At 35.3% G+C, this 26,632-nt stretch overlaps 4 protein-coding genes across 5 annotated transcripts in view; all 4 read right to left on the reverse strand.

The window, feature by feature from the left end:
- Positions 1-26,632, reverse strand: part of LOC125271224 (B-cell receptor CD22-like) — a 1,156,500-nt gene that overhangs the window by 155,235 nt on the left and 974,633 nt on the right. The window lies entirely within an intron of this gene.
- The window catches only part of LOC125271198 (hemicentin-1-like), a 987,774-nt gene that overhangs the window by 135,538 nt on the left and 825,604 nt on the right, over positions 1-26,632 (reverse strand). The gene's annotated exons all lie outside the window — the stretch shown is intronic.
- On the reverse strand, positions 6,018-15,508 carry LOC125271271 (CMRF35-like molecule 5). 2 transcript variants are annotated; one of them, XM_048195343.1, is made up of 7 exons: positions 15,432-15,508; positions 11,933-12,127; positions 11,422-11,760; positions 10,181-10,258; positions 7,495-7,593; positions 7,236-7,288; positions 6,018-6,537 (listed from the first exon to the last, which is right to left on the reverse strand). In XM_048195343.1, exons 2-7 carry the CDS (start codon positions 11,970-11,972, stop codon positions 6,271-6,273), a joined length of 876 nt encoding a protein of 291 aa, XP_048051300.1. In that variant the 5' UTR covers positions 11,973-12,127; positions 15,432-15,508; the 3' UTR covers positions 6,018-6,270. The 2 variants fall into 2 exon arrangements, with proteins under 2 accessions (XP_048051300.1, XP_048051301.1); XM_048195344.1 differs by having other exon boundaries at positions 11,933-12,121; positions 15,432-15,496.
- On the reverse strand, positions 16,747-21,009 carry LOC125271293. The gene is made up of 4 exons (XM_048195374.1): positions 20,507-21,009; positions 17,868-17,963; positions 17,634-17,680; positions 16,747-17,536 (listed from the first exon to the last, which is right to left on the reverse strand). Exons 1-4 carry the CDS (start codon positions 20,844-20,846, stop codon positions 17,318-17,320), a joined length of 702 nt encoding a protein of 233 aa, XP_048051331.1. The 5' UTR covers positions 20,847-21,009; the 3' UTR covers positions 16,747-17,317.

The following is a 26,632-nucleotide window of genomic DNA, read 5'->3' on the forward strand; positions in this document are numbered from 1 at the left end:
ACCTTCATTTATTTTCGACTGACGAAAAAAGGACATGAACATCTCGGATGACACGGGGGTGAGTAAATTATCAGGAAAATTTAATTTGAAAGTGAACTAATCCTTTAAGTGAACGTAAACTGTTTGAGAAAGAAAACACATAACAGTAGGCTAAATCGGATCTGTGACAGCAGCCTAATATGCTATCTGTCCCTAAATATTTCAATTAAAATTTTTCATTTGAATGACGTACTCACCTGTCGATCTCTTAATGTCCTGTACATGTCAGGATGGTCAAGCAACAGATGCTTGGCAAGGTTTGATGCATTGCCTCCTAAGGCAACACATGATTTATAGCAATGTTTACATAAGGTCTGTTGGTTTGCCTTTTTCATCTGTTTTATAAGCAAAGTAATTCAAAATTTCACTTCTACTGGCCTCTTTGTTAATGAGTTTTGGGCATGTTGATTGAGATTCACCTGCTTTATCTATTTTGTTCTTCTATATTGACACATTTGCTGGTTTCATGTTTGAGTAGCACACTGCCACCTAGTGGTGAGCTTCAGAACAGCAGCTGAAGTGAGCAAAATCATGATACCGTTTGAAATAAAATATGCACTGATATTTTTCCCAGTACTGGTATACCGCACAACCCTAATACCAGGATATTTTGAGGTACAAAGGCTGATTCACTCTCATATACAGAAACATCTTGAGTGATTTCATGTCTTCATTATATATCATTAACTCTAACTCTAGAAAAAAAAAAAATGCATCTATTATTTGGGTTTTGATATTTATTTGAGATTTTGACATTTTTAACATAAGTCTTGTCAGCTTTATTTATATAGTGCTTTATACAATAAAGATTTTTTTCAAAGCAGGTTTAAACAAGAAAATACTGTAAGAAACATTAACAGTTTTTAGGAGGAAACACAGGTTAAATAAATTATGAGCTCAAAAAATGTTGTTCAGTTTCTTTAATTAAAATGAGCTAAGGTAACATGATTACATAATTACATTGTGTTATAAAACCGAAGTGTACTTAATTTGTGTTACTGTTAAACTACATGAATCATTTTGACAACTAAATGGGCAGTGGATCTGTAGTTCCCAGCATGCTTTACAATATCTGCATAAGGGGAGTAAAGTTAAAGATTAAGTTTTATTTATTGTTTTTCAGTAGCAGGAAAGATGTGTTAATGTTTAATGTTCAGTTATGTTGTGCATTTGAAGGAGTTTCAGTAATGTCTTTGGATTTTGTGGTTGTGCTGAAGAGCGGCACTTGTGTTCAGTGAGTAAAACTGCTAATGTCAACATTTGTTCATTCTGTTTGCATGATGAATAAAACTGCAAGTGATCTCCTGCATTAACATTCTCTTGCACACTTTGCCTTAAATGAATCCAGATATGTAAAATAAAATATTCAGATATTTGATTAAAGTAAAAACCAAATTAAGTTGGATCAACATACTGTAAGAAAACTGTAATTAAGTTAAACCGACTACAGCAAATTCATTTGACCTAATCCAACTAAATTGTGTTGACCCAAATGATTTAATTTGAATGAAATAAATTGTGTGTACAAATTTGCTTCAATTAAATTAAATAAGGGTAATAAATTAAAATAATATCATACATTTCCATTATATCTAAATACAAACCTGATGTCAGTCTGATTGCTGTTTCTGTCTCTTTAACAGGCAGTTGTGGATTCAGCACCACGGACAGCAGCTGTCAATCAAACTTCAGCATCACTGATGACAGTTTAACAACACAAACTGAACAAAGAGTGAAATACTGAGACTTGACTTCATCTGCTTCATTTGCTTCATCTTCAACTTTGGTTTTAAAATCATCTGCATGAACAATGAGTCTATGTAATTATCAAATATTATTTGAAAACCTTCATTCCTGCAAAGTCACTCATTTATTTCAAAATAAAGAATGCATGTAAATCAGTGTCATTTATAACTGATCAAAACAGAACAGAAGAATAAGAAACGAGCATCTACTCTATCAATTTCCATACCATAACTTGTACATTTCACTAAAACCAAGAAATTTAACAGGCATTAACACATATTTGCCACTAGATGGAGCCAGAGGTTTGAATAAGACATTTGTGTTTGTGTTTTCAGTATCAGACAAGTTGATGATCTGCTCAAGGTATTTTTTTCCTCAGACTATTAGTTTAGTGCCTTTGTTAAATTATATCATAACTTAGGGAATTTTACAAAATGTACCTTTATTTTCCCTCAGAAATGTACACAGAGCATAGTTTAATATAGGCCTACTTTTGGAGTAACGTTAATTTTGTTAATTTTGTCAGCGAGTTTTAGAGTAAAATGTTTAATATACTAATTTATATAAAGTATAATGAGGTATTTTATAATTCATCACAGTCAGTTAACAGTGTTGTATTGTGAGATTCACGAGCCTCAGCGCGACCGTTAGTTAAAGCGCTGCTGTCAAGATCAAATAAACTACCATAAAAGTCATTCATACGCTTCGTGGTGTGTAATTAAGTCTTCTGATGGGATAAAATAAGTTTGTGTGAGGAACAGATCTAAAATGAATTGATTACTCACAAATCTTCCTCTCGCTGATCCGTCAGTTCAAATTTTGATTCACCCGCGAACTTTGTTTTCATTCAAACGGAAGCGCAGCGCTCAGCGCCATATAAGGAGAAAAGGGAGGAGTAGAAACTGTGCTTAAACCTCATTGGCTCTCCCGTTTTGTGTTGTCGTGTCATATTTGAATAATCAGAATCTTGAAATAAGAACTGAAGGTTCTATGTGAGATTCAGGCAGACTCCGAAAAAAAATGCTGCATTTAGAATAAACAGAATGATATCATGCTTTGGTGTCGACGCTAAAATAGTTGTTATACTTATCTTTATAGTAGAGCTGTCAAAATTAATACAATGCATGCAATTATTTTTTCAGTTTATTGCATTCAAATTATTTAATGCAATTAACGCAGCACCCATTTTCTTCCATCATCCTATATCTATCTATCTATCGTGTATATATATATATATATATATATATATATATATATATATATGTACACACACATACATAAATAAGGTGCGATTAATCACAATTAATTACAGAAAAATTATCTGTATCTTTTAACGAGTGGAAAGTCTGTGCCCATTGATACTAAGATAAATATTTCCTGTTTTTTATCACACTTGCAGGCAGCTGAAGGGTTTCTTGGTTTGACCCACAGAAGATAAATAGAGCAGAAAACCACAAGCTGAAGAGCATCTCAATATCTTCATCACACTGACCACAGTATCAAACAACCTGCAAACACAAAAAGATTTTAAGCAAGTGTCTTTATCCTAGTAAAAATATAAAATACTGAGTTAAAGAGCATTTTCTGAAAATACACACTTTTGATTTTTAAAAATGCTAACAAAATGAAATGTACAGACTCATTTAACTGTTTATCATCTGTTTTCTGTCTGATGATGATCTCACCAGTAATATCACATCACTGATATTTGACATTCAGTAATATCTCTGACAATTATGTTTTTACTGATTTCAGAAAAGCAAACTAACATATTTCTCTTACTGCCATATAAAGATACACTTTGATTTTTTCCAGAGAGAAAATAATGTTGATAATGATCGTCAAAATAAATAAAATCATAAAATTTACAGTAAAACCTGGAGTTGTCGCTTGTTTAAAGTAGCACTGGCTTAAATTTACCAACTTAAACTCAGTCTCTGTTATTGATTTGTGGGCTCAATAATTTGATCTGAAAAGTAAAATTGTCAAATCACACAGATAATTTGTTAATCATAAACATTTTCAGTCTTCTGAATCTCATTGATCACTCTCAGTAAATGTTGGAGGTGAATTAGTGAGGATCAGCTTTTAGTCTTTATTGTCTTCTGCTCTTAATGGATGTTGATCTTCTGTCTCTCTCTGTTCAGTCTCATGTGTCTCACTGTGGGTTTCCTGAGTAAGTCTGTTTAATTAAACTGAACTGAGACCCTGAACCTTCACCAGTTTCCTGTGGCTTTGAGCTGGATGGAAAAAACAGCCTGTTCATCAAACATAAACAACCCACTGAGCAAATTACGTCCAGAAGACGTCTTTTTGAGGTCTTGTCTCAGGTTGAAAAGACGTCCACTGAGGGGCCAGAATGAAAGTTTTTATGACATCTTTTTTGGACGTCTTCTGGACATCCGATATAGACGAACAAGCAGAATCACCAAAGGAGAAAAAATCACAATTTTTAAGCCACCATCGTGGAGATGAGTGTTTGCTTTAGTTGGGCTCTTGACCCTTGCCTTATTAATATTAGAGTTTGTTTGGGCTGTTAACTCAGTCATAACAGCCAGACAAGTAAAGAGAGATGATCAGGTGATGGTTATGTTTTCACATAATCATTGTTTGATCTGAATCACTGAACTCATTTAGAGCCCAATCTCTGAGTTAGATTTACATTATTGATTACAGCAGCACTGTGATTCTACAGCACAAGATCAGCTTTATCAAGATAATATAAAGGATTTCACAAACAGTTGTTCTGAGCAAAAAAAAAAAAATATTTCTCTTAGGCACACACAGACATCAAGAATCAGCCTGTGAATCTCAAGGACGGTGACAAGCAACATATTCTGATCAACAGATCAACTCTGAACATTAGAAAACAAGCTACTAAAAAGTCACATAAACAGAACAAAATAAAATATGAGAATAAAGGAAATTACTAAGACAATTAAGCTCATAATTTATTCATGCAGCAATGCATGATGGGAGCCATGGAAGAATTTTGATTGGTTGCTCCCAGAATGCACTGCAACATGCTTTTTGATGGTCACCACTGTTGAGATTCACAGGATGATTCTTGATGTCTGTGTGTGCCTAAAATAAAAGCTTTTTTTTTTTGTTCAACACACCTTTTCTGAAATCATGTGAATCATATTGATAAAGCTGATCTTGTGCTGTAGATTCACAGTGCTGCTGTAATCAATAATGTAAATCTAACTCAGAAATTGGACTCTAAATGAGTTCAGTGATTCAGGTCAAACAACGATTATGTGAAAACATAACCAACACCTGATCATTTCTCTTTGCTTGTCTGGCTGTTATGACTCAATTAACAGCCCAAACAAACTCTAATATTAATAAGGTAAGGGTCAAGAGCCCAACTAAAGCAAACACTCATCTCCACGATGGTGGCTTAAAAATTGTGATTTTTCTCCTTTGGTGATTCTGCGTGTTCGTCTATATCGGATGTCCAGAAGACGTCCAAAAAAGACGTCATAAAAACTTTCATTCTGGCCCCTCAGTGGACGTCTTTTCAACCTGAGACAAGACCTCAAAAAGATGTCTTCTGGACGTAATTTGCTCAGTGGGAACACACCCAGTGTCAGTGAGAAACTTTAAGACAGAAAGTTAAACCTTATTTAACACACCTGATTCAGATCATTAGTTCATTAGGCGAGAACTACATGATCTGAACCGAGTCACTGCATCTGAAAACAAATTCTTCCCAACTATACTGTATGTGAAAAACTGTACGCCAAGAGAGTAGCATCTCCAAATATATTTGAAAAACGAGGTGAAAAGTACCCGGATGACCTACTACTGTGCATTGGATGGACACTTTACTATCCCATGAGGCCACGGGAGAGGATTCATGAATGGAGCTGAAGAGACGCAACTAGGTCACATGATAATGGAATATAGTGGATGTAGTACGTCCACATTACATACTATATAAAATATTTATGGCCGTGAAGTAGTTCAAACTCAGATGTTGTACCTACTCAGACAGTATGTGATTTCAGATGCAGAGAAGAGAGACAAGTGATGGATCTCCAGGACTGAAAACCACTGAAGAAGATCTAGTGTCATCTGTGAAAAAGTAAAATCAAATAAACATGACTGGACAAAGTATTCAGAAACTACTGGAATATAAATGAGAGTATGAATTCATTATTTGAGCAGCCTTACTGAGATCGTCATTTTTCTGAAATGTGGGAATATATAATATTTGAAACTTGTCTGAAAACAGTCATTATTTTGCGATTCTATTTAATGATGCATTTAAAAAAAACAATACACATTTACCTTTACCTCAGAAAATTAAAACATTTTTATCTCAGATTAGATCTACATGCTTAAATACAAACTTATAAAAATAAGAAAATGATATCTCACACACACACAAAAAAATACCTGACTCATTTAACAACTCTGACAAAACTTGTAAAAGAGTCAGGACAGAGGAAAAGAGGAATGTAAAGGTCTTTAAATGCATCAGTTCATAACATTCTCTGCTGTTGTGAGATGATTGACAGCAGCGTATTCACTGTAATCCTGATTATTCCTGAAACTGACACTGTCAGGACAGTCTGATCTCTTGTGGAAATTCACCACTGCGTAATTCAGATCTTCAGCAGATGAGATGCGGCACTGAGAGTCTCCAGAGGCTTTCTCAACTGTAGCAGAGGAATCAGAGGGGCTTGTGGGTAAATGTCTGTGAGTGTCTTTAAGCTCCTTGTAATCAAAACCAGTGTGAGAAACCTGATGAGAGACAGAACATATGTGTGTTTAATAATAATCATTTGAATATTTAATAATATTAACAAATCCTCAGTCTCTAAATCATCAGGGGCCAGTTGTTCAAAAAGTTTAATATGGATCAGAATGATCTGGATTTGGAAATCCCATGTTTTGCAATCCAGGATCGGGTTACTTTTGTGCTGGTAAAAATGGACTGGATCACCAGCACTGGAATTTTTTTTAACTTTACAGTAGGTTACCGAAGGCTAAATATGTAGCCTAATGTCTACTTCAAATTTATTACTTTAACAGTTGAACTAATCAAGAGCAAAATAAAAAAAATGTGTGTATATTACATGATAAAATGTTGTATTTTTTGACCATTTTTAAAGTTTATTACATTTTTGTTCGTGAAATCCACCCTTCTGATGGGATCAGTATAATCCAGACTTTTTGGATCAAAGATATTCCAATCTTACTAAACATTTGTGAACAACACAAACTGATGATTTGATCCAGATCAATACCAAGATTGGATTTTGTGATCTAATCTGATTTCAGAATCCCTTTTTCCTTTTGAACAACTCATTTTCAAGATTTGATCCAATCCGATCAGATTACTTTTGAACAGCTGGCCCCAGAATTTATTCTCATTATTGATCAAAAAATTTTTTTTTCCTCAATCACATTGATTGAATCACATTTCTCATTCTACTAACCGCTTCATTGTTTGCTGGAGTCGCATGAGATCTTTTGGAGGAGGAATCAGCGTCTGTCAAAAACAAGAAAATTAATGGTTCAGTAAATCTCTTCACATTTTCATATTCCTCTATTTTCTCATCTTTAGTTGTAGCCAACTGGAGGCAACAAAGTTAATTTTATGAAGAAAAAAAAACATATGTTAATGTATCAGTTTGATCAATGTGGAAAAGGTCCTTGTAAAGAAAGTACAATTATCAACAGAAGAAGGAGTTTTACTGTTCAACTGACGCCTCCTGCAGACAGTCCAGATCACAAACACGAGTCCAATGATGATCAGCATCAGAACCACAGACACACTGACCACCAGAGAAGAGCCTGAAAACACCAGAGACTCACAATCTGAACCACACACATGTAAGGAACCCCGCATCAGCCCAAAAACGTAATCCGACACGCCTGGGCGAAGGTTAACGCGTGTATGCCTTTTCAGCGTCTCTGAATGTTCACTTAATTTCACTCGTTTAATCTGACTCCAATTTCAAATGATTACTACTCTTAGGTTGTGTTTCCAATTAGAAATTAATAATTTGTTATGTATTAATTTAGATATTCGATTATTCTGATTACCATATATCTTCAATTATTTCGGTCACTGCAGTCCCGGTATCGCTTTAGAAGAGTCACTTCGGCCGACTGAGTGCTCTTCCCGGACACAAACTCGTCAGTTCTGACATTAAACATTGGATGCAGGGTAAATATCTACCTTTCAGTCGGTCGCGCTCTGCTTACTCGTAACAAAAAGCATAGTTTTGATATATTTACGAAAACTGCAACTTATTTAAGGCAGCGATAGTCAGAAATCGAAATGGACTTAATTGACGTGCCCCATGCTCCATCTATTAAACCTTTCGTATGAACAATCCTGAACACAGATTTGAGGTAATGCCTTCGCTTTGATCTACTAGAAATAATGGATTAAGAATAATACAGAATCAACCAAATATAACCTTTTATTTGTCAAGTAAAATATATATGATGCCAATTACATTACAATTAGAAGCCAATTCAGAAATAATAAATGCATAACATCGATTACTCAAAGAAATGCATATATACACAGGGATGGGTGAATGTCCTCAGACATTCACCCATCTCTGCGGGGGCCTGCAGAAGATCCCACATGACTGCTTTGCTCTTTACCTTTTATACCAGGACCAGAACAAAAGGATCGTAAATGTTTATTACACCAACACCTGTTTTGGGGGAGAGGAGAAGAGACACCACCCAAAAAGAGGACAGAATTTTCCTTAATTTTCCATCTTCTTCATAATTCTAGTGACTGCTGTGAAATTGAGACCATTTTACCAACCGCACTGAGACATTTAAAATGATACCAAACATGAAAAGGGAAAAACAATAAATACACAAGTTACATTAAACATGTTGAATAACTTTCAGTCAGGGGGAAGGAGAGTTTGTGTGTGTGTGTGTGGTGGGGGGAGGCATTGTCCTTTTGGAGTTAGGGCAAGGCGTTGGCCCCTTGCTATTTCTCTGAGATCTTCTTCTCTAGGCGAGTTTTATTGCTTTATTGCAGGATGCTTGATCTCAGTTTTCCTTTAGCAGGAAAATCAAGCCTTACACATATGAATGTGTTTGAATTAGTGCTGTCAATCAATTAAAAAATTAACTAATTAATCACACTTTTTTTTCTTTGTCATTAATTGCAATTAAAAACACTGGAGATTTTTGTATTTTTATATTGTAATAATTTTACAGTTACTCTCCAAATTAATGTAGAAACAACTTAAAGACAGTATATTTTAAATATTTGTTTAATGGCATCTTTTTATGAATGAAGGTCAGTATCACCGATACTAATACTGTACTGATGAATCTATGAAATTGATTTAAAAAAAAAAAAAAAAAAAAAACCCATTAATGATAGACATTCAACATTACAGCATAATTGAAAGCTATCAATTTCAACATTAGGCTTTTTTTTTTTAAATTTAGGTGAACTTAAAACATTCTTCACATAAACCCATAATAAATGTCATATTTAACTGTGGCTTTCCTACCTGTTTTTGAATAAAATTATCAGCGTAATAATACAGGTAGGCCTTTAAATTTCATTTTAAATTGTTTATCTAAGGTTTATACATAGTTTCCATGACAAGACAAATCCTTTCACCTTACTACTGGAGCGGCCAGTTTGCTAAGTTTCAAATGATTATTAAACAGCAAACACAAACTATGCAAAAGCAGCAGCCCTTCCAGTGCTCTCAGTGTCTGAATTTTCAGTCACGTCTTCAAGCGAACAGAATTAGTGAACTAAAGTGAATGTGGGTATAGGGGGCGATTTCAGATTCAGCCTTTAAGTTCATTTAAGATGTTATTTAACTCATTTAAGACTGCTCTTACTCGACAAACTGGTATTTTGGCATAATTCTGTGTGTTATTGTTTGTTCAAGTGCGAAAGACAACACAATTCTGGTGCACTGTTTGTGCACACGACACTTGTGTGTGTCTTTCTATTACAGAAGGCCAAAAGGTTTAAAAAACGTGAATGTTAACACGTCACCAACACATAAAATATGTGTATTTAACACGTATTTCAAGCATTACATAAAAATTTTACGTGTTGTTGGCATGTTAAAATTAATGTATTTTTGAACCTTTTGTCCTTTGATATTTTGTGCATTGTGTGTGTGGGTTACACAGACACAACATTCACAGACAATGCGTTCTCTTTTGTCTTGTGGAGCTTGAATGGTTTAAAAGCATTTGCATGAATAAGAGCATGATCATATAATGTAACGCTAATGCTAGCCAAAGGATGACAGAAAAAAACAAATGCTGCATTAATTGTGTTTAATATTTTTAATGCGTTAATCTGGAGAAAATTAATCGCACGCATTAACTCGCTAATTTTGACAGCACTAGTTTCAGAGAGAGTTTGTACCTGTTACAGGAGACACAGATGTGATCGCTGGAGATTCAACTGATGATGATGATGATGTTGTTCTGTCATAGTCTGTCTCTAAAACACAGAAAAGTTGTGTCACAAACAAAATGTTTTATACTTTCTTCACTCACACATACTTCACTTCCCTTTTCTCAAAGACGCTGATTTTTTTCACACATTACTTAACCATCAGACATGCTTCCCACACAAAACCACAAACAGTCGCCTTCGAGCATCTTGAAACTGTCAGGAGGATTGGAAGTGTTGCTGATGCAGTGATGATCTCTTTGCTACGTACTTTTGCATATGCATGCTGCTGTTAACTAGCAGTTATCTGTGAGAGTTAAATTGACACTTTTTAGTGAACTCTCAGTACATACTCACATTACTAACACAGTATAAATATTAAATGATAATTGAACAGTTTAAGACAATCAGTTTCCTAAAATGAAGTGAGTTAACACAGCTTTTAATTCAGTGCAGGGTGTTATTACAGTAACATTGTAAAGTAGATTACAGTAAAGCACTGTAAATTCACAGCTGCTTTTGTTTTGCTGTTTTGACAGTTCTGCTGTGTTTTTACAGTACAGTTTTAGTTTATGAATTACATGTGAGGTGAGGATGAATGTACAAGGTTTTATTTACGCAATGATTTTTTCTTTCTTTCTTAGAACCATTTAATAATGTAAAGAATCTTTTTCCGCCATAAAGAACCTTTTGTGCAATGGATGAATTGGATGAAAAATGTTCTTCATGGAACCATCAATGCCAAAAAAGAACCTTTATTTTAAGAGTGCAGAGCAAACATGAGATCTTTATCATTATAAAGTCACTTGAACTCTATATTTTGAACTCTTTTGAAAATGTCTATATTTTGAAATGTTTACCATAGGCTCTTAGTTTGCGTTACATTGCATTTGTTCCTGATTTCATTTCCTGTGCTTATGTTACGTTTCAAATTTAGTTCATTATGTGCATGTGTATATACATATAGCCTGTTGTTGTTCCTTATAGTTTGTAACTGTTCACTGAAAAGGTTCTTTGGGGAGCCAAGAAATTGCTCTTCTATGGCATCTCTGAAGAAAAACAAAAAACAACAACAAAAACCTTTTGGAACCATTATTTTAAGAGTGTGGTTATTGATTGTATCTTTCATCATCTAGAGGTGTTCAGTATTATTACTGTCATTATGTGATGTTGTGGAGATCATCATGGGTTTGAGGCTCTCATTTACTCACCTCTTATAACCTTCAGATTCACTTCAGTGTGGGAATATCTTCCTCTAGTTCTATCAACTCCACAGTTGTATGTCCCAGAATCCAGTTCTCTCAGATTTCTGATGGTCACAGTGAAGACTGCTGATCTTGTGTCGTCATACAGAGAGAATCTTCCAGAATGAACCCATTTATCTTTCTCATTAGTCCTGATGAGTTCAGAGCACCACTTATGCTTTGGTTTATTTGGCTTCTTTCCTCTACAAAAATACTTTGCTTTTGCTCTATCTCCTTTACTGTATTTGCATGTGATGTTGACTTCAGACCCTGAATATCCTGTAACGCTCATGGACCTCACGACACCTACAACAAACCAACATCTTAATATATCACATATTACAAGAACAAGGTGAACATTCAGATTAATTTAGGCTATGCTTCTTAAAGTCAGTATAACATCATGAAGTGAAGTGAAAGACTCTCCTCATCAAATCTGTGCTGTTTTTAGTGATTTACTCTGAGTTCAGATTCTTACCAGGAATCATCAGCAGAGTGAAAGTCAAGATGATCTTCATTCTTCTCTCTTATTAAATGATCTTCTCTGTTGTCAGTAGATTCAGTTCTTCTGAAGCTCTCGATGTGTGTTCAGATGAGTTTTGAGTGTTTCTTTCCTGATTACATGTTTAACATGAAGTGCTGAATGTGACGGAGACACCCACTTCCTCTGTATCTGCCAAAGTGTGTGAGAGAGAGAGAGATTAATAAAAGGAGAAGTGAAACTAATGCTTCACACATGCTTTATTTGACAGTGACATCTGATGGACACACATGTAACAGCAGCGATTCCCATTGTAACTATAAGTGCAGGTTTGACTAATAAGGTTTATATAACTCTGAGATGTGTCAGACAGAACAGGAAAGAGGAAGTATTATAAAGTCCAGGGATAAAAACAGAGCCTCCCTTAAGGAGAGGATTCCAGGCAAAAAAAGGTCCAGGAGGGTGATGAAGCGGAGGTGGAACAGGGAAGGGATGGAGAGCCAGGCCCGTGTAGTGGAAGATACTGAGGTACTGAGTAATGGTGGAGGTGATGGGAGGCACACAGTGGGATGATTCAAGGATGATTTTAGTGGCTATGACATTTTTTAGATGGCCGTAACAGGACAGGAAGAGGTTTCAGAGAAGGCAGACAGAGGGTTCAGGAGCAGACACCACTGCCGCGGGACTAGCAGAAGAAGAGCGTGCAGCCCAAACGCACAAGATGATTTTATTAACAAAGTTCGGGAGGAACACATTCAAATGATCTAACCAATCATCACATCACTCCAACCAGCAGTCATCAATCAGCAATCAACATATCTACCCAATCAGCATGAGTGGAGACCTATATATAAAGGCAGTCGACTCACCTATGTTTTTTTCTTTTTTTTACTGTTTTCAGCATCCCTCCACCACCCCGTCTCCTCGCACTCGCCTGGTTATCTTCCTAAACCAGAATACGGGGGAAGTTCTCTGGGTTCAGGCCAAATACCGAGCTCTGAGCCCTCTCCTCAGACAGCACGCCAAATACGCATACTATTAGCTGATTATTTGTAAGTGTGAACTCGTGAAATGGCAGTTGTCATTACCAGTGAAGGATACTAAATGTTTACCTCTAAATATGCGCCATTTATCATCTTTAATACCGTTATAACGAGTAGTGGCTGTTATAAAGCACAAAACAACAAAGTATCCAAAAGAAAATACTTTTTTATAAAAGAAAACAAACACAAAGGGGAAGTTCACAAGGGAAATAACTGAGAAACACCACCACTATACCATAAACAATACAGGACAAAGAACTAGCTGAAACTGAGGGCTAAACAGAGCAAACAAAAAAGCTAATGAGTTCATTAACAAGACAACAGGTGAACAGGATCAAGCAACGAAACACTGGGAAACTAGGTCAAACGGGCAAACAGAAACACTAGATGACTGTATAGTCCTATATATAAATACTGTATATAAACAGAGGGTGTGTTTCCTAATTGCAGCAAAGGTTTTGTTTTCAGACATAAATACTCACTTGTATAAGGTTATTATATATTATACAATATACAATGTATATTATACATTGTTAAAGACTACTTTTAGTCAAGAGTTTTTTTCTTTTCTTTTGTTGTGTCTGTTGATTTTCAAAATATATTTGAGTGCTTATACATACCATGAACAGAGACGTGGTCTGTGGTCGAGTCTTGTCTCTCCTGTTTGAAAAACTCCATCTCAAATCCGTCAGCAATTGACAAATTCACATTACTGACATGGTTAAAAGGATTTATATTGCCAAAGCATGGCAGTGCTCTGATCCAGCAGTGTTGAGAATTGTCACATTTACACACAATAATAGGCAGTGAATGACAGCGCTCTGATCAGTTCAGTTGGGCGATGCGGCGTTTCCATGTTTCGTTCAGCGTGGCGGTGGGGATTTCTTGTTCTGTGCTGTCTGTGTGGAGACTGAGGAGCATTTCCCCCACTCCCAAATATATATATATATATATATATATATATATATATATATACACACACACTGGGGCAAATTAGCTTAACAAGATAATGAGGTAACAAGGCAGGGAGAAATCAACATGAAAAACTACAACTGACTACAAAGATTGAAGACAGAACAGGACACAGGGATTATAACAAAGTCCAAGGACAAACACAGAGAACATGACGATTAATAACAGTACAATATGAAAATGATTTTGTATTACAAGTTTTCTGAAATGTTTAAATATGCAAGTGGAGTATTATATAACTAAATATGCAAACATTTGCATATATTTCCAAAAGTTAAAGGTTTTTACAGAGGGTGTTTTGGATTTCTCAATTTTTTATCATCCACAAATCATAAAATACTGTCAACAGTCAGAGGGGAAATAAACAGGTTGACCATATTTTTAAGAGTAAAGTCAGTGTGATCTGCTGGTGGAAGAGAGTCGATCAGATGTTCAGCACCACGGACAGCAGCTGATCTGGAGCACATGACTGAGATTCATCACCACACAGTTGTGGATTCAGCACCACAGACAGCAGCTGTCAATCAAACTTCAGCATCACTGATAACAACACAAACTGAACAAAGAGTGAAATGCTGAGACTTGACTTCATCTGCTTCCTTTGCTTCATCTTTAACTTTGGTTTAAAAATCATCTGCATGAACAATGAGTCCATGTAATTATCAAATATTATTCCAGTGTTTAATTCCTCCAGATTGACTCTGAGATTTCAGATTCACAGGAAGTGTGTAAATCAGTGTCGTTTATTATTAATCAGAACAGATTCAGAACAAGAAACAATCTACTCTATCAACTAACACACCATAACCTACACAAAGACTGTTTGCAAAAACCAAGAAATTTAAGTCATTAACACATATTTACCACTAGATGGAGCCAGAGATTTGAATAAGACATTTGTGTTTGTGTTTTCAGTCTCAGACAAGTTCATGATCTCAAGAAACCATGTATTATTTCAATGTTTTTGTTGTCTCTACTTAAATGAAAGTAAGGAATTTCACAAAATGGTAGTTTTCATCCTGTTTCTGAAAGTTTTCATTTATATTTATGGAATTAATTATATAATTATATAATTTACCAAATTTTTTAAAGACCTGTCAATCATCCCATTGCATTGTGGGGCAAGTTTTGCATGCAGTATTCAAATTTCTTTCAGAAAATGTACATATAGTTTGATATAGGCCTAATGTTCGAGTCCTTTTTATATTTCACAAGTTTTAGAGTAAAATGTTTAATATACTAATGTATACACTGTATCATGAGGCATTTCATAATTTATCAGTCAGTTAACAGTGTTGTTTGAATCTGTAAAGATATTGTGATTCACGAGCCTCAGCGCGACCGTTAGTTAAAGCGCTGCTGTCAAGATCAAATAAACTACCATAAAAGTCATTCATACGCTTCGTGGTGTTTTTCAAGTGTTCTGAATACATAAAACAAGTATGTGTGAGGAACAGATCTAAATGTAATCGATTACTCACAGAAAATCTTCTTCTCTGATCTGTCAGCTCAAATTTTGATTCACCCGCGAACTTTGTTTTCATTCAAACAGAAGCGCAGCGCTCAGCGCCATATAAGGAGAAAAGGGAGGAGTAGAAATTGAGCTTAAATCTCATTGGCTCTCGCGTGTATGCTGTCATATCATAATTGAATATTTATAATTAAATAAGAAGAGAAGGTTCTGTGTGTCACTGTGAATAAAATACAGAGTCAGACACATTATTATTAGCAAATATAGTTTTGAAATTTCAGTTCCCTCTAGCAAATATGTTTAGTTGACCTGACTAAAACCATTTGGAGCAGAATAGATTCATATAATAGAATAGCTGGGATATATTATAAAGAAAATAATAGTATTTTTCAGATATTAAATAAATTCACAGCATCTTTTTATGGAGTGGAAAGTCTGTGTCCATCATTAAGATAAACATTTCCTTGTTTTTTATCACACCTCCAGAAGGCTGAAGGGTTTCTTGGTTTGACCAACAACCATAAATAGATTAAAAGAAAACCACAAGAGCATCTCATGTTGATCTTTATCACACTGATCACAGTGTCAAACAACCCTGTGAACACAAAGACCTGAGACACTTGCAAGCAAATCTCATAATCCTAGTTTTTATATATATATATATATAAAAAAAAAAAAAAAAAAAAAAAAAAAGCTCACTATCATACGACTCTCCCTATTACTGCTAAACAATGATGATATTTAGAATTGGACCAGAAAGATAGTTATGAAAAAATCTTAATAAAACAATGAAATTCAAATTAAATCTTGAAGATTTTACTTGTTTAAAGTAGTTTTGAAATAAATGTAACAATACAAAAGAACTATAAAAGACCGTAAATTCCCACGAGGATATTTTTATTTATTTATTTATTTTGATGAGAAAAGTTCATCACTCTCAGTAAATGTTGGAGGTGAATTAGTGAAGGATCAGCTCTTAGTCTTTATTGTCTTCTGCTCTCAATGGATGTTGATCTTCTGTCTCTCTCTGTTCAGTCTCATGTGTCTCACTGTGGGTTTCCTGAGTAAGTCTGTTTAATTAAACTGAACTGAGACCCTGAACCTTCACCAGTTTTCTGTGGCTTTGAGCTGGACGGAAAAAACAGCCTGTTCATCACGCAAACACAAACAACACCTCCAGAGATCATGAGACATTTTGACAAAAGTGTCATCTATAAGTCAATGCCATGACAATGTTAGACATTTCAATTATAATGTAAAATCACTGTAAATAATGTATCTGATTCTACAACTTTAAATAACAGCTTTAGACAATAAACAAGGAATAAGCAGAAAATATAAATGTTTATTGTTCAATGAATAAAAGATATGATTATGCAGTAAAACTCTGCATAACCACAGTTCCAACAGAGCAAGACTGAACTAAAAACAACATCAGCAAAAGTCTCTTGCATGTACAAAACAAAATCAGGTCAAAGAGAATCAATATTCAGAGACGAGAAAGAGAAAACATTTAAACAGCTGCTGTTAAAGAGACTTTATTAACTATAGTGTCTCTGCATTTGGAGTGGAAACTTTACAGTTTATTCTATAAGTGTCACTCAGTGGTTTTATTTCCTGTTTTTATCACACCCTCAGATAAACTGAGACGACAAACTCTGTACACACACCAGTAAACCTCTAAAACACCTGCTATTTTAAACACGTGAAAGAAGAAACATGATCAGCAGAGGAAACTTTAAAGTGTCTCATGATTCAACAGACTGAACGACCCTGATCAATAAAACATCTGTTTAACACTAAACTGTAGATTATAAAGAGATTTTTATCAATGAACTGTAAACATAAGCAATACTGTTAGTAAAGTGTGCTGATCTGTGATCTGTTATAAGTGAGTTAGTTGAGTCTCATGCGGTGACTGACCGTGGCGTAATCAGAGTAAATATCGTCCTTACTGAAGGAGACTGTAGCGTCACTGAGAGCCTCTTCATGCTTCTGGAAACTGACAGACGCATAAATGAGACCATCAGAGGGGATTGTGGGTAGTTCATGACTGTTCAACTGAGCTGATCCAGGATCTGTGAGAGAATCACATCTGCTGTCTGCACATGATGACTGAACATGGAGAAAATAGAGAGGAAATGTACATTGAAATGAAAAAAAATTATCTCTTAAGCACGATATTTATACAAACATACACACTGGAACTCACCATTATATTTTTCTTCCTCTTTCTCTTGTCTGATGTTGAGGTTCTTCCTAATTACCCAAAACAAAATGAATCAATCGGTAAGAGAAAGACAAACTAGATCAAACTGGAGAAGAACAGCAGCATCTGAGACAGAAAGAGTCTTTGAGTCTCAGTCAGTGAGATTTTACTAATGCTGACAGTCAGAAGATTGAAGCAGCTTTTTAATTTGTTTCAACAGATAATTAATGATCAAACCTCGTCTCTTGTGTCTTAATTTACACACAGTCAGAGTGAATCCACCAATCAGCAGCAGAATCACACACACACAAATAATGATGATCATGGAGGAATCTGAAAATAAAACAGTTAATTATAATTCACACATTACACTGTAAAAAAAATCCCGTTGTTTCTACGGAAAAATACCGGCAGCTGTGGTTACCAGAACAATACTGTAAAAATAACATCAAACCGTAAACATACTTACGGAGTTACATGTGAATTTTACATTTTAAATATGTATATTTAACATTGGATTTCAGTACACTGTAAAAAAAATCCCAGTAAAATTTACGGTAAAATAACATATTTCATTAACTGATATAATGTTAATTTACCAACCTAATGAAGTACTAATATCTGTTTTGTATCTTTATTATACACTGACAGTCACCAAACACAGTGGTGATGAGAGTCACATGATGAATCAAAGTTCATCACAAGCAGCTTTTCCACAAGCTGAGGAGGACAATACTAATATATAGAAGGAGCACACAGTGTCATTCACACACACACTAAACACCATCATGGTAACGTGCATGAAATTTTAAAAATGCAATAAACATTAATTTAACAACATTAGATGTAACATAAAACCCTAATGTACATAACTGATTAGAAAAAATGAGAAAAACTAAGAAGAAACAGAGTTATTTCAACAAAAATATATCAAATGTGAAGTGTCACGCAGGGAATTGTGGGAATGTCAATTTACGGTTTTTCACTGTAAATTTTACAATGAATTGTTATTTTTCACTTTCAAAAACTGTGAATTTAACGGTATTTTACCGTAAAATTACATTAAATGTACCGTTAGATCTATTACAGTTATTCACCGTATATAGTACGGAAACTTTCTGTAAACCAATTAACAGTTTTTCACCGCAGCATTTTTACAGTCTTTTACTGTTAAAATCACGGTCATTTTTTACAGTGTAGGAACTATGTTTGATTGACTATTAATTGATCGAATGAAACTAAATTATGGGAAAAATTTGCACATTTTAGTCTCTCTTCTGCAGACCTATAAAACATGTTCTTCTTCTGTCTTTGTTGAGTCTCATGTGTCCCACAACCGAATGATCGTCCAACATTTTTTAATTAATCAGCATCAGCTGATTGTGCTGCAAATTAGGCTGATTAATAGGCAAGAACTACAACTGGCTTCCAGTCACAGCCTTAGATGAAATCAACTGACTATAAAAGACATTACATTTCTCCACAACTCTTAAACAACTCCACAAACAGCATTACTAGCTTCACTCAGTTGCAGCCAAAAAAATAAAAAAAAAACAAAACATTAAAAGTCAAGAGCCCAACTAAAGCCACCGCTGATCTCCATCATGGTTACTTCAAATTAAACTATTATTTTCATTAAAACAGAAATAAAGTCAGTCTGGTTAGTAATAAGTGAAGCTGGTAATGCTGTTTGTGGAGTTGTTTAATCAGATCTTCAGAGATTTAACGTCTTTTATCTTAAGTTGATTTCATATAAAGCTGTGAGTGAAGCCAGTTGTAGTTCTTTCCTTATTTTCCTGTTTCTCTTTCCTTCAGTGATTCTGCTTGTTAACAGCAGGTGTTCATCATTAATGTTCAATCTTCACTTAATTATCTCATTAACTCTTGACACTGCTTCAATGGTACTTTAACTCTGTAGTGTGCACACACATGGACACTGGGCAGTGTTCATTTAACATCTGTGTTTTTGTACAGTTACATAAATCGTACCTGTTTAATTTACGTATGACAAATATGAATAACATTCAGTTTATTAATTTATGTTAACAATAAGTAATCCAAATGGATGGAAAATTTATATGCAATTCAAATACATTAACCTTAAGTTTGGACATAAATTGTTCAGAGTAATTTCGGTGGAAAAGCGGCATAACTCAGACTCTGCAGCCGTGCCTTGTTCACACACAGCTTCAGCTAACAATGGCAGGGGAAAACAGACCATTTCAAAAGCATAATTACATTGTAGCCTAGAATTGATGCCGATCATGCTTTTCATAAGGGAAACAAGTCATTTGCATGTGAAAGTGAAAGTAGAAACACGTGCAATTCAGACGAAACTTATGGCTAAAACGCGGGCGTTAACTTTCCTCATTAAGTGTGTCTGTGGGTTGGATATAGCCTCCATGACATCATCGTTCATGGCCAGAAGTTATAAGCAGCAGACTGTGTAATGTGAGTGAACTCTTTCATTTTTGTTATCACTTAGATTATGACCATTTGACTTATAGCAGTGTCTGTCAACAAATATAAACAAAAAACCTGCTGCAAAACAGTTTTGAGAAGGTGCTTAAAAAGTTGAGCCATGTATTATTACTACTAAGTTTATTTGACAAGGTCTAGATTTTTGATTACCTGTTTTGTGTATTTAATAATACATTTTTTTTTTTTTTAATTATACAGGTGCACTGATTGGAGAGGCTTGTGTTGAAGATACATTTTCATATTAATATCTACTTAGTTGAATGAAATATTTGAACAGAACAGAAGTTTCAGTGCATTCAATTTAAGAGCAACAAAAGCAAAACTGTATATTAAAGTCAGACTGAGTGATTGTTCAAGTGTCCATATTTGACAATGCAAATAAATTAAACTCTTACCGTTATCCTTATCCTTGTTGACCTTTAAGTGCACTTCAGTGATGATGTGAGCTCCACACCAGTATATCCCAGAATCCTCTTCTCTCAGATCAGTGATGTTCACAGTAAAGACTCCAGTAGAAGCTTCATCACTGAAAGAGAATCGATCATCTCTGATCGTCTCCAATGAAACTCCATCCTTCACACACATGGAGGGTTCATGTGCTTTGCAGAAGAGTTTCTGATGTTCATCATGATGTTTGCACTGGATTGACATGTCGTCTCCTTCATACTTAGTCAAGTTCAGCTCTGGAAATGATGAGAAATAGAAGAACATCAATTCACAGCCATAGTTTGACATATTCAGATGATAAACCTTCCTCACCCTCGTTCATGATGACGATCAGATGAGTGTAAAGATAATTCACGTCTCTCTCTAATGTCACTGCACACCAGTATTTCCCAGCATCCTCTGCTGTCAGTCCAGTGATGGTCCCAGTGAAGACACTTGCAGTGCCGTCATCATTCAGAGTCAATCTGTCAGTCTTGGTCTCTTTCTCTTCATTGAGAGGATTTCTATCTCTAGTGGAGCACTTCCCCTTACAGAGAGACTTTGACTTTGATTTATAGATTGAATCATAAGGGCAGATGATCTCAGCAGATTCTCCTTCACGTCTCACTACTGGAGCCACTGCAAACACACAAACACAGACATTTAACACACATGATTCTGAATAGACTGTATTTCTACAATGAAATCATCTGAATTCACTCACTGATGAGGTTGAGCTGAATTTTGGTGTTCAGGGCGATGAAAGTCAAATGTGTGTCTCTGGTTTCTGCTCCACACCAGTAAACTCCAGCATCTCTCACGCTCACATTACTGATGCTCACTGTAAAAACTCTCTCTTCATTTCTCTCAGATGAACCATTCATTTCTGTCACTGCAGATGTGCTGATGTTTTGACAGATGTGATTAACATCCTCTTTGCAGAAATGAACTTTATGTTTCTCTATGATCTGACAGGTGATGTTGACTTCTTCACCAAGATGAGCAGATTTAGTCTCTGTCTTTGGATATTTCGCATCTATAAAATAAAACAATTACGTAAAAATCAGATCAGATACTTCAAACATGCAAGATGCAGTATTTCATGTTCCTCACCGTCTGTGATGTTCAGCTGAAGTTCAGTGAAGCTCTCAGTATAGTGAGACACATTCACTCCACACCTGTATGTTCCTGCATCTGCAGCTTTCAGCTCTCTAAAAAACACCATCAAGACTCCTGCTCTGGTGTCGTCATATAAAGAAACATCTCCATTCTCCATCCATTCATCCTGAACTCCTGGATTCTTCCTCTCTGAACATCCATCTGATTCTTTACAGATGTATTTTGGATTGGTTTTGTATTGAGGATGTTCACACTTGATCATCATACGACCTCCTGAGTATCCGCTCACTCTAGACACGCCCACTTTAGCTGTCAATCACAAATATCACTTTATTTGTACATCAAACTATAACATCTTATCTATTTGGATTTATTCAAGTGAAATATTTTATTAAGAATGACTAATTCAACATGACTGTATTGGGTTATGGTAATGAAAGGTAACATCTAGACATCTCGACGTGTACTCACCCGTGATATGTAGATGAACAGTATTAATAATGGAGTAACTGTACGAGTGTCCTCTGATCCAAACGCCACATAAATAAACTCCTCCATCATCTGGTGCCACAGTACTAATTGTCACAGTCATCAATTGTTGATCTTTATTATCAAACATAATGAACCTCTTGTTCTTACTCCATGTGCTGTAAATCGTCTCAATAGACTCTTTTCCTTCTTTGAAGATTATCTTGTCATCATTAACATGATTCTGTGAATATTCACATTTGAAGATGGCAGCCCTTCCCTTCTTCACCTCCACTCTCTTTGCCTTGTTACAGCATGAATCTGTCATTCAGATAATAGAACATTTTTATATAATGATATTTTTTTAGTAGTTTTGAGGAGGGTGCTGGATATATAACTAGGGCGACCATACTTCCTCTTAAAAAGTACTTTCTAAATCACCTCATATGACCAGGATATGGCTTTTCTTTCTTATTGGTGCACTCTTTATAGTCATCATACATTATTTCTACACATACTTGGGTCTTTTCTGTAGATCCTGCCTTCTCACAATATGTATGATGCTTGCATGCTATTGGTCAAACTGCTTCTCAATCAGCATCAGTAATAATATGGTGATTGACAAAGAAACTTGTGTTCCACTGCACTGCTTTTAAATAGTTTTTATTTTGTAAACATGCTGTACACTGATGTGACGCCACGTTTTAAAGATGTCAAGTTAAAATAAGTCAAACTTTAGAAAATAACGAGTCTCATATGCCTCTTTTTCACCCAGACAGATGCGTTCAGTGCAAACTGCCCACTAAAAGAAGCATTGAGCAGGAACGGATGGCGGATCTCTTTACAGTACCCAAGTGAAAATGTAAATCCATGGACATATTACACAAAATTTCTTGTGCCTTTTCCCGGTCGGACCGGTTTGAAGCACAATGCCTGACCTGCAAACTACGTACAAGTAATTGGTAAATGAAGATGTGATGTGGATGCACATGATATTAGTTCAACAAAGCACAAAACATCAACCAAAGGAGAATGTTTGTCAGCTAAGTTAACTAGTCTGGTAACACATAACGCTTTCATTTCTTAACAGAGTTAATGCATTAAATGAGCTCACAGTGAACAATGCTGTTTATTCCAGCATTTATAAATCTAGATTAATCCTACGTAAACTTCCAGAATTTTTTTTTTTTTTTTTATTTCAAGCTGTATTAATTTGCATAAGTTATTATCATTATTTTAGAAACCCATAATATGGTCACCCTAAATTAACATTAGAATTGAAATTGAAGTTGCCAAATAGTCTATTCTTTAAATTGTATATTCTGCCCCATTTGTATTTCATATGTCATAATTACTTACCAACTTTCACATTCAAATGTATTTCAATATTCTCTGAACCTGAAAAAACAATCTGGTATCTTCCAGAATCCTGTAGGTTCAGTTCTCTGATGAAAAGCATGACGTGTCCGCTTGTGTTGACATACAGAGTGAATCTTTCTTTATTAATCCATTTATCTTTTCTATTATTCTCTATTATTATATCCCATCCTCCCTGGGTGTTTTGTTTTTGCAGATATTGATTGTTATTGGATGAAAACTTCTGTGAATCAACAAGAAGACTTCCTCCAGAATATCCAGTGACACTAAAGCATCTCACTGCACCTGTCAATCAGATTGATACTGTGATCAGAAACCTCATGAACAGAAAACAGCATCATTACTGCAGTGATGAAAGAGAAAAGCTCTGACCTGAGATCAGGTAGAAAGTGAAGAAGATGAGGAGGATCTTCATCGTGAGTTGAGTTCAGTCTTCTTTATGCTGAATGTTCTCTGTGTGAATCTCTCTGTCTCTACATCTGTCTGCTTTAGTTACTTCCTCTTTCTTCAGCTCTTTATCAGTAATGAGCAGCTTTACTGGCCCCTCCCACCATCAGCACTGACTGAATATTACATTAATCACACTGAAAGAGCGCCACCTAGTGGAGGATACAGTGTCTGATACAGAGATATCATACAGGTTTCATCTTCTCTATATAAGGACTAATGACACTGAAGATAATTGATCAGCGTTATTTAAATCTTCCACTAGAGGGCGACAGTATAATTCACATGTGTCAATAGGGGGCCTCAGTAAACTTATAAAGTCAGCTACACAATTAAAATAATATAAAATTAAAGGTTAAAACTATGCCTATGACTTTGGGAAATATAAAAGAATGCAGATGACACTTTTGTTATGGCATTTATACTTTGAGTTTTTGACATCTCTAACAGCTGTAAGAAACAGTTTTCATGAGGAAACAGACATGACCCGACTTCAGCACCACGGACAGCAGCTGTCAATCAAACTTCAGCATCACTGATGACAGTTTAACAACACAAACTGAGACCTGACTTCATCTGCTTCCTTTCCTTCATCTTTAACTTAGGTTTTAAAAACATCTACATGAAAAAAAAAAAATATTTAAATATTATCAAATATGATGTCAAAGTTTAATTCCTCCAGATTGACTCTTTCATTTCAAACTCACAGGAAGCATGTAAATCATTGTCATTTATAATTAATCAAAACAGAAGAATAAAAAACATGCACTTACTCTATCAACTGCCATACCATAAACTACAAAGATAATTTCTCTAAAACAAATAAATTTAAAAGGCATTAAACACATATTTGCCACTAGATGGAGCCAGAGGTTTCAATATGAAATTTGTGTTTGTGTTTACAGTCTCAGTTGATGCTCTCAAGGATATTTTTTATGAATAATGTTCAATGCCTTTGTTGTTTGTACTTAAATGTTACTACCCCTAAAGGAATTTCACAAAATGTCCCTTTATTTTCTTTCAGAAAATGCATATTGTTTGATATAGGCCTATTGCTAGACACAACGACAACGCAGCCCTGAAGTGTCAACTAAACTATCCCCTGCAACCTCCTTCCCTTTCCTTTCCCTATGTATACATAAAACGTTATCAAAATTATTCCAGTTCACATGGATCTGCTGAAATGACTAATAATTCTGTATTATGTGGGCCAGATAAGTAATTTGGCAATATCACTTTGTAAAAAAGACTAAGCATCTGCACACATTCAAATGCACATACCTATAGGCTAAACAAGTAAATGAACTGCAAGAACACATTAAAAGTCTTCTGTTTTCAGTTAAAAATTTGTCTTTTAAATGGTCCCTAAGTTAATAATTAAATTTTTTTACAATGGAAGTGATTCAATCAAAAACCAACTAACTCGAAAATAACTTTTTCCAAGTGCTGCTGTAAAGCCAAATCTCTGTCCATTCAGAACATGCAGCACAACTTCTGGTCCAGGCCCTGGTCATTTCTAAGCTTGATTACTGCAATGCTCTTCTGGCTGGACTGCCATCATGCACAATCAAACCTCTACAAATGATTCAATACGCTGCAGCATGTCTCATCTTTAACAAGCCCAAAAGAGCCCACGTCACGCCTCTCTTCATCTCTCTGCACTGGCTACCACTTTCTGTTCGCATCAAATTCAAGGCGTTGACGCACGCTTACAGAGCTACCACAGGCTCAGCACCCTCCTACTTCCACTCACTCTTACGAGTCTACACTCCTACCAGAAGCCTACGATCGCTAAAGGAGTGAAGGCTCGTGGTACCATCACAGGCACGAAATCACTCTCCAGGACATTCTCATTCACTGTCATAATACAAGGCAAAAAGGCCAGAAATAAACGCTCAGGGGTCGGCGGTCACGTCGGCAATACCACCTCGTTTTTTTCCTACCAGTGTGAAAGAGACTCAAAATACTCCATCAGTTTTGGACATACAAATAAGAGTTATTAAAAACTGTGGAATGTCTTCTTTTATTTGTGTACACTCACAGTAAAAACAAAATATTGTGCTTTTTGCAAAATAAAGAAAACTAACATGATGCGTGAGCTGCAGTCTCTTTCTCAATGAAGTCCATTCTGATAGTCTTTAGAAAATTAACTAACTTTATGAATACTAATCACACAAACATGAGACATACGTCTAAAGAAATGTTGAAATGTCAGGTTTTAAATCATGGAAGTCAAATCAAAAACAAGTATTCTCTGTTTATGTAATCTGTTTGAAAATAGAGAGATGTCAGTCCTTCGCGAGTCATCTCATTATCCACTAATGCGTCCACGTCCACGGAGAGCATGCAGCATTCAAAGGTAAATTCTGAGGCGATCCATACAACAGAGTGAAAAATGTATCAAGAAATGTAATAAGATTTGTCTGATTCATGTACATCATTTTCAGATGATGTGAGGAATAATTCTGGAAGAATTTACCTCAGAGGAAGAGGATGACTCTCAATTTCATTTCGAAGATCAAATTGATCAAGCCAATGATTATTAATGATAACTTTTTTTTTTATTCTTAAGTTCTTTATTCTAATTGTGATATAGTGTCTGTGAATGTTAAACTGCAAAAAGACTGCTTAAATATGAATCCTGCAAGTTTTGTCTCTGTATGGATGAGTTTTTCAAACACCTC

Source organism: Megalobrama amblycephala, linkage group LG7 (assembly GCF_018812025.1).
Source record: "Megalobrama amblycephala isolate DHTTF-2021 linkage group LG7, ASM1881202v1, whole genome shotgun sequence".
Lineage (NCBI taxonomy): Eukaryota > Metazoa > Chordata > Actinopteri > Cypriniformes > Xenocyprididae > Megalobrama > Megalobrama amblycephala.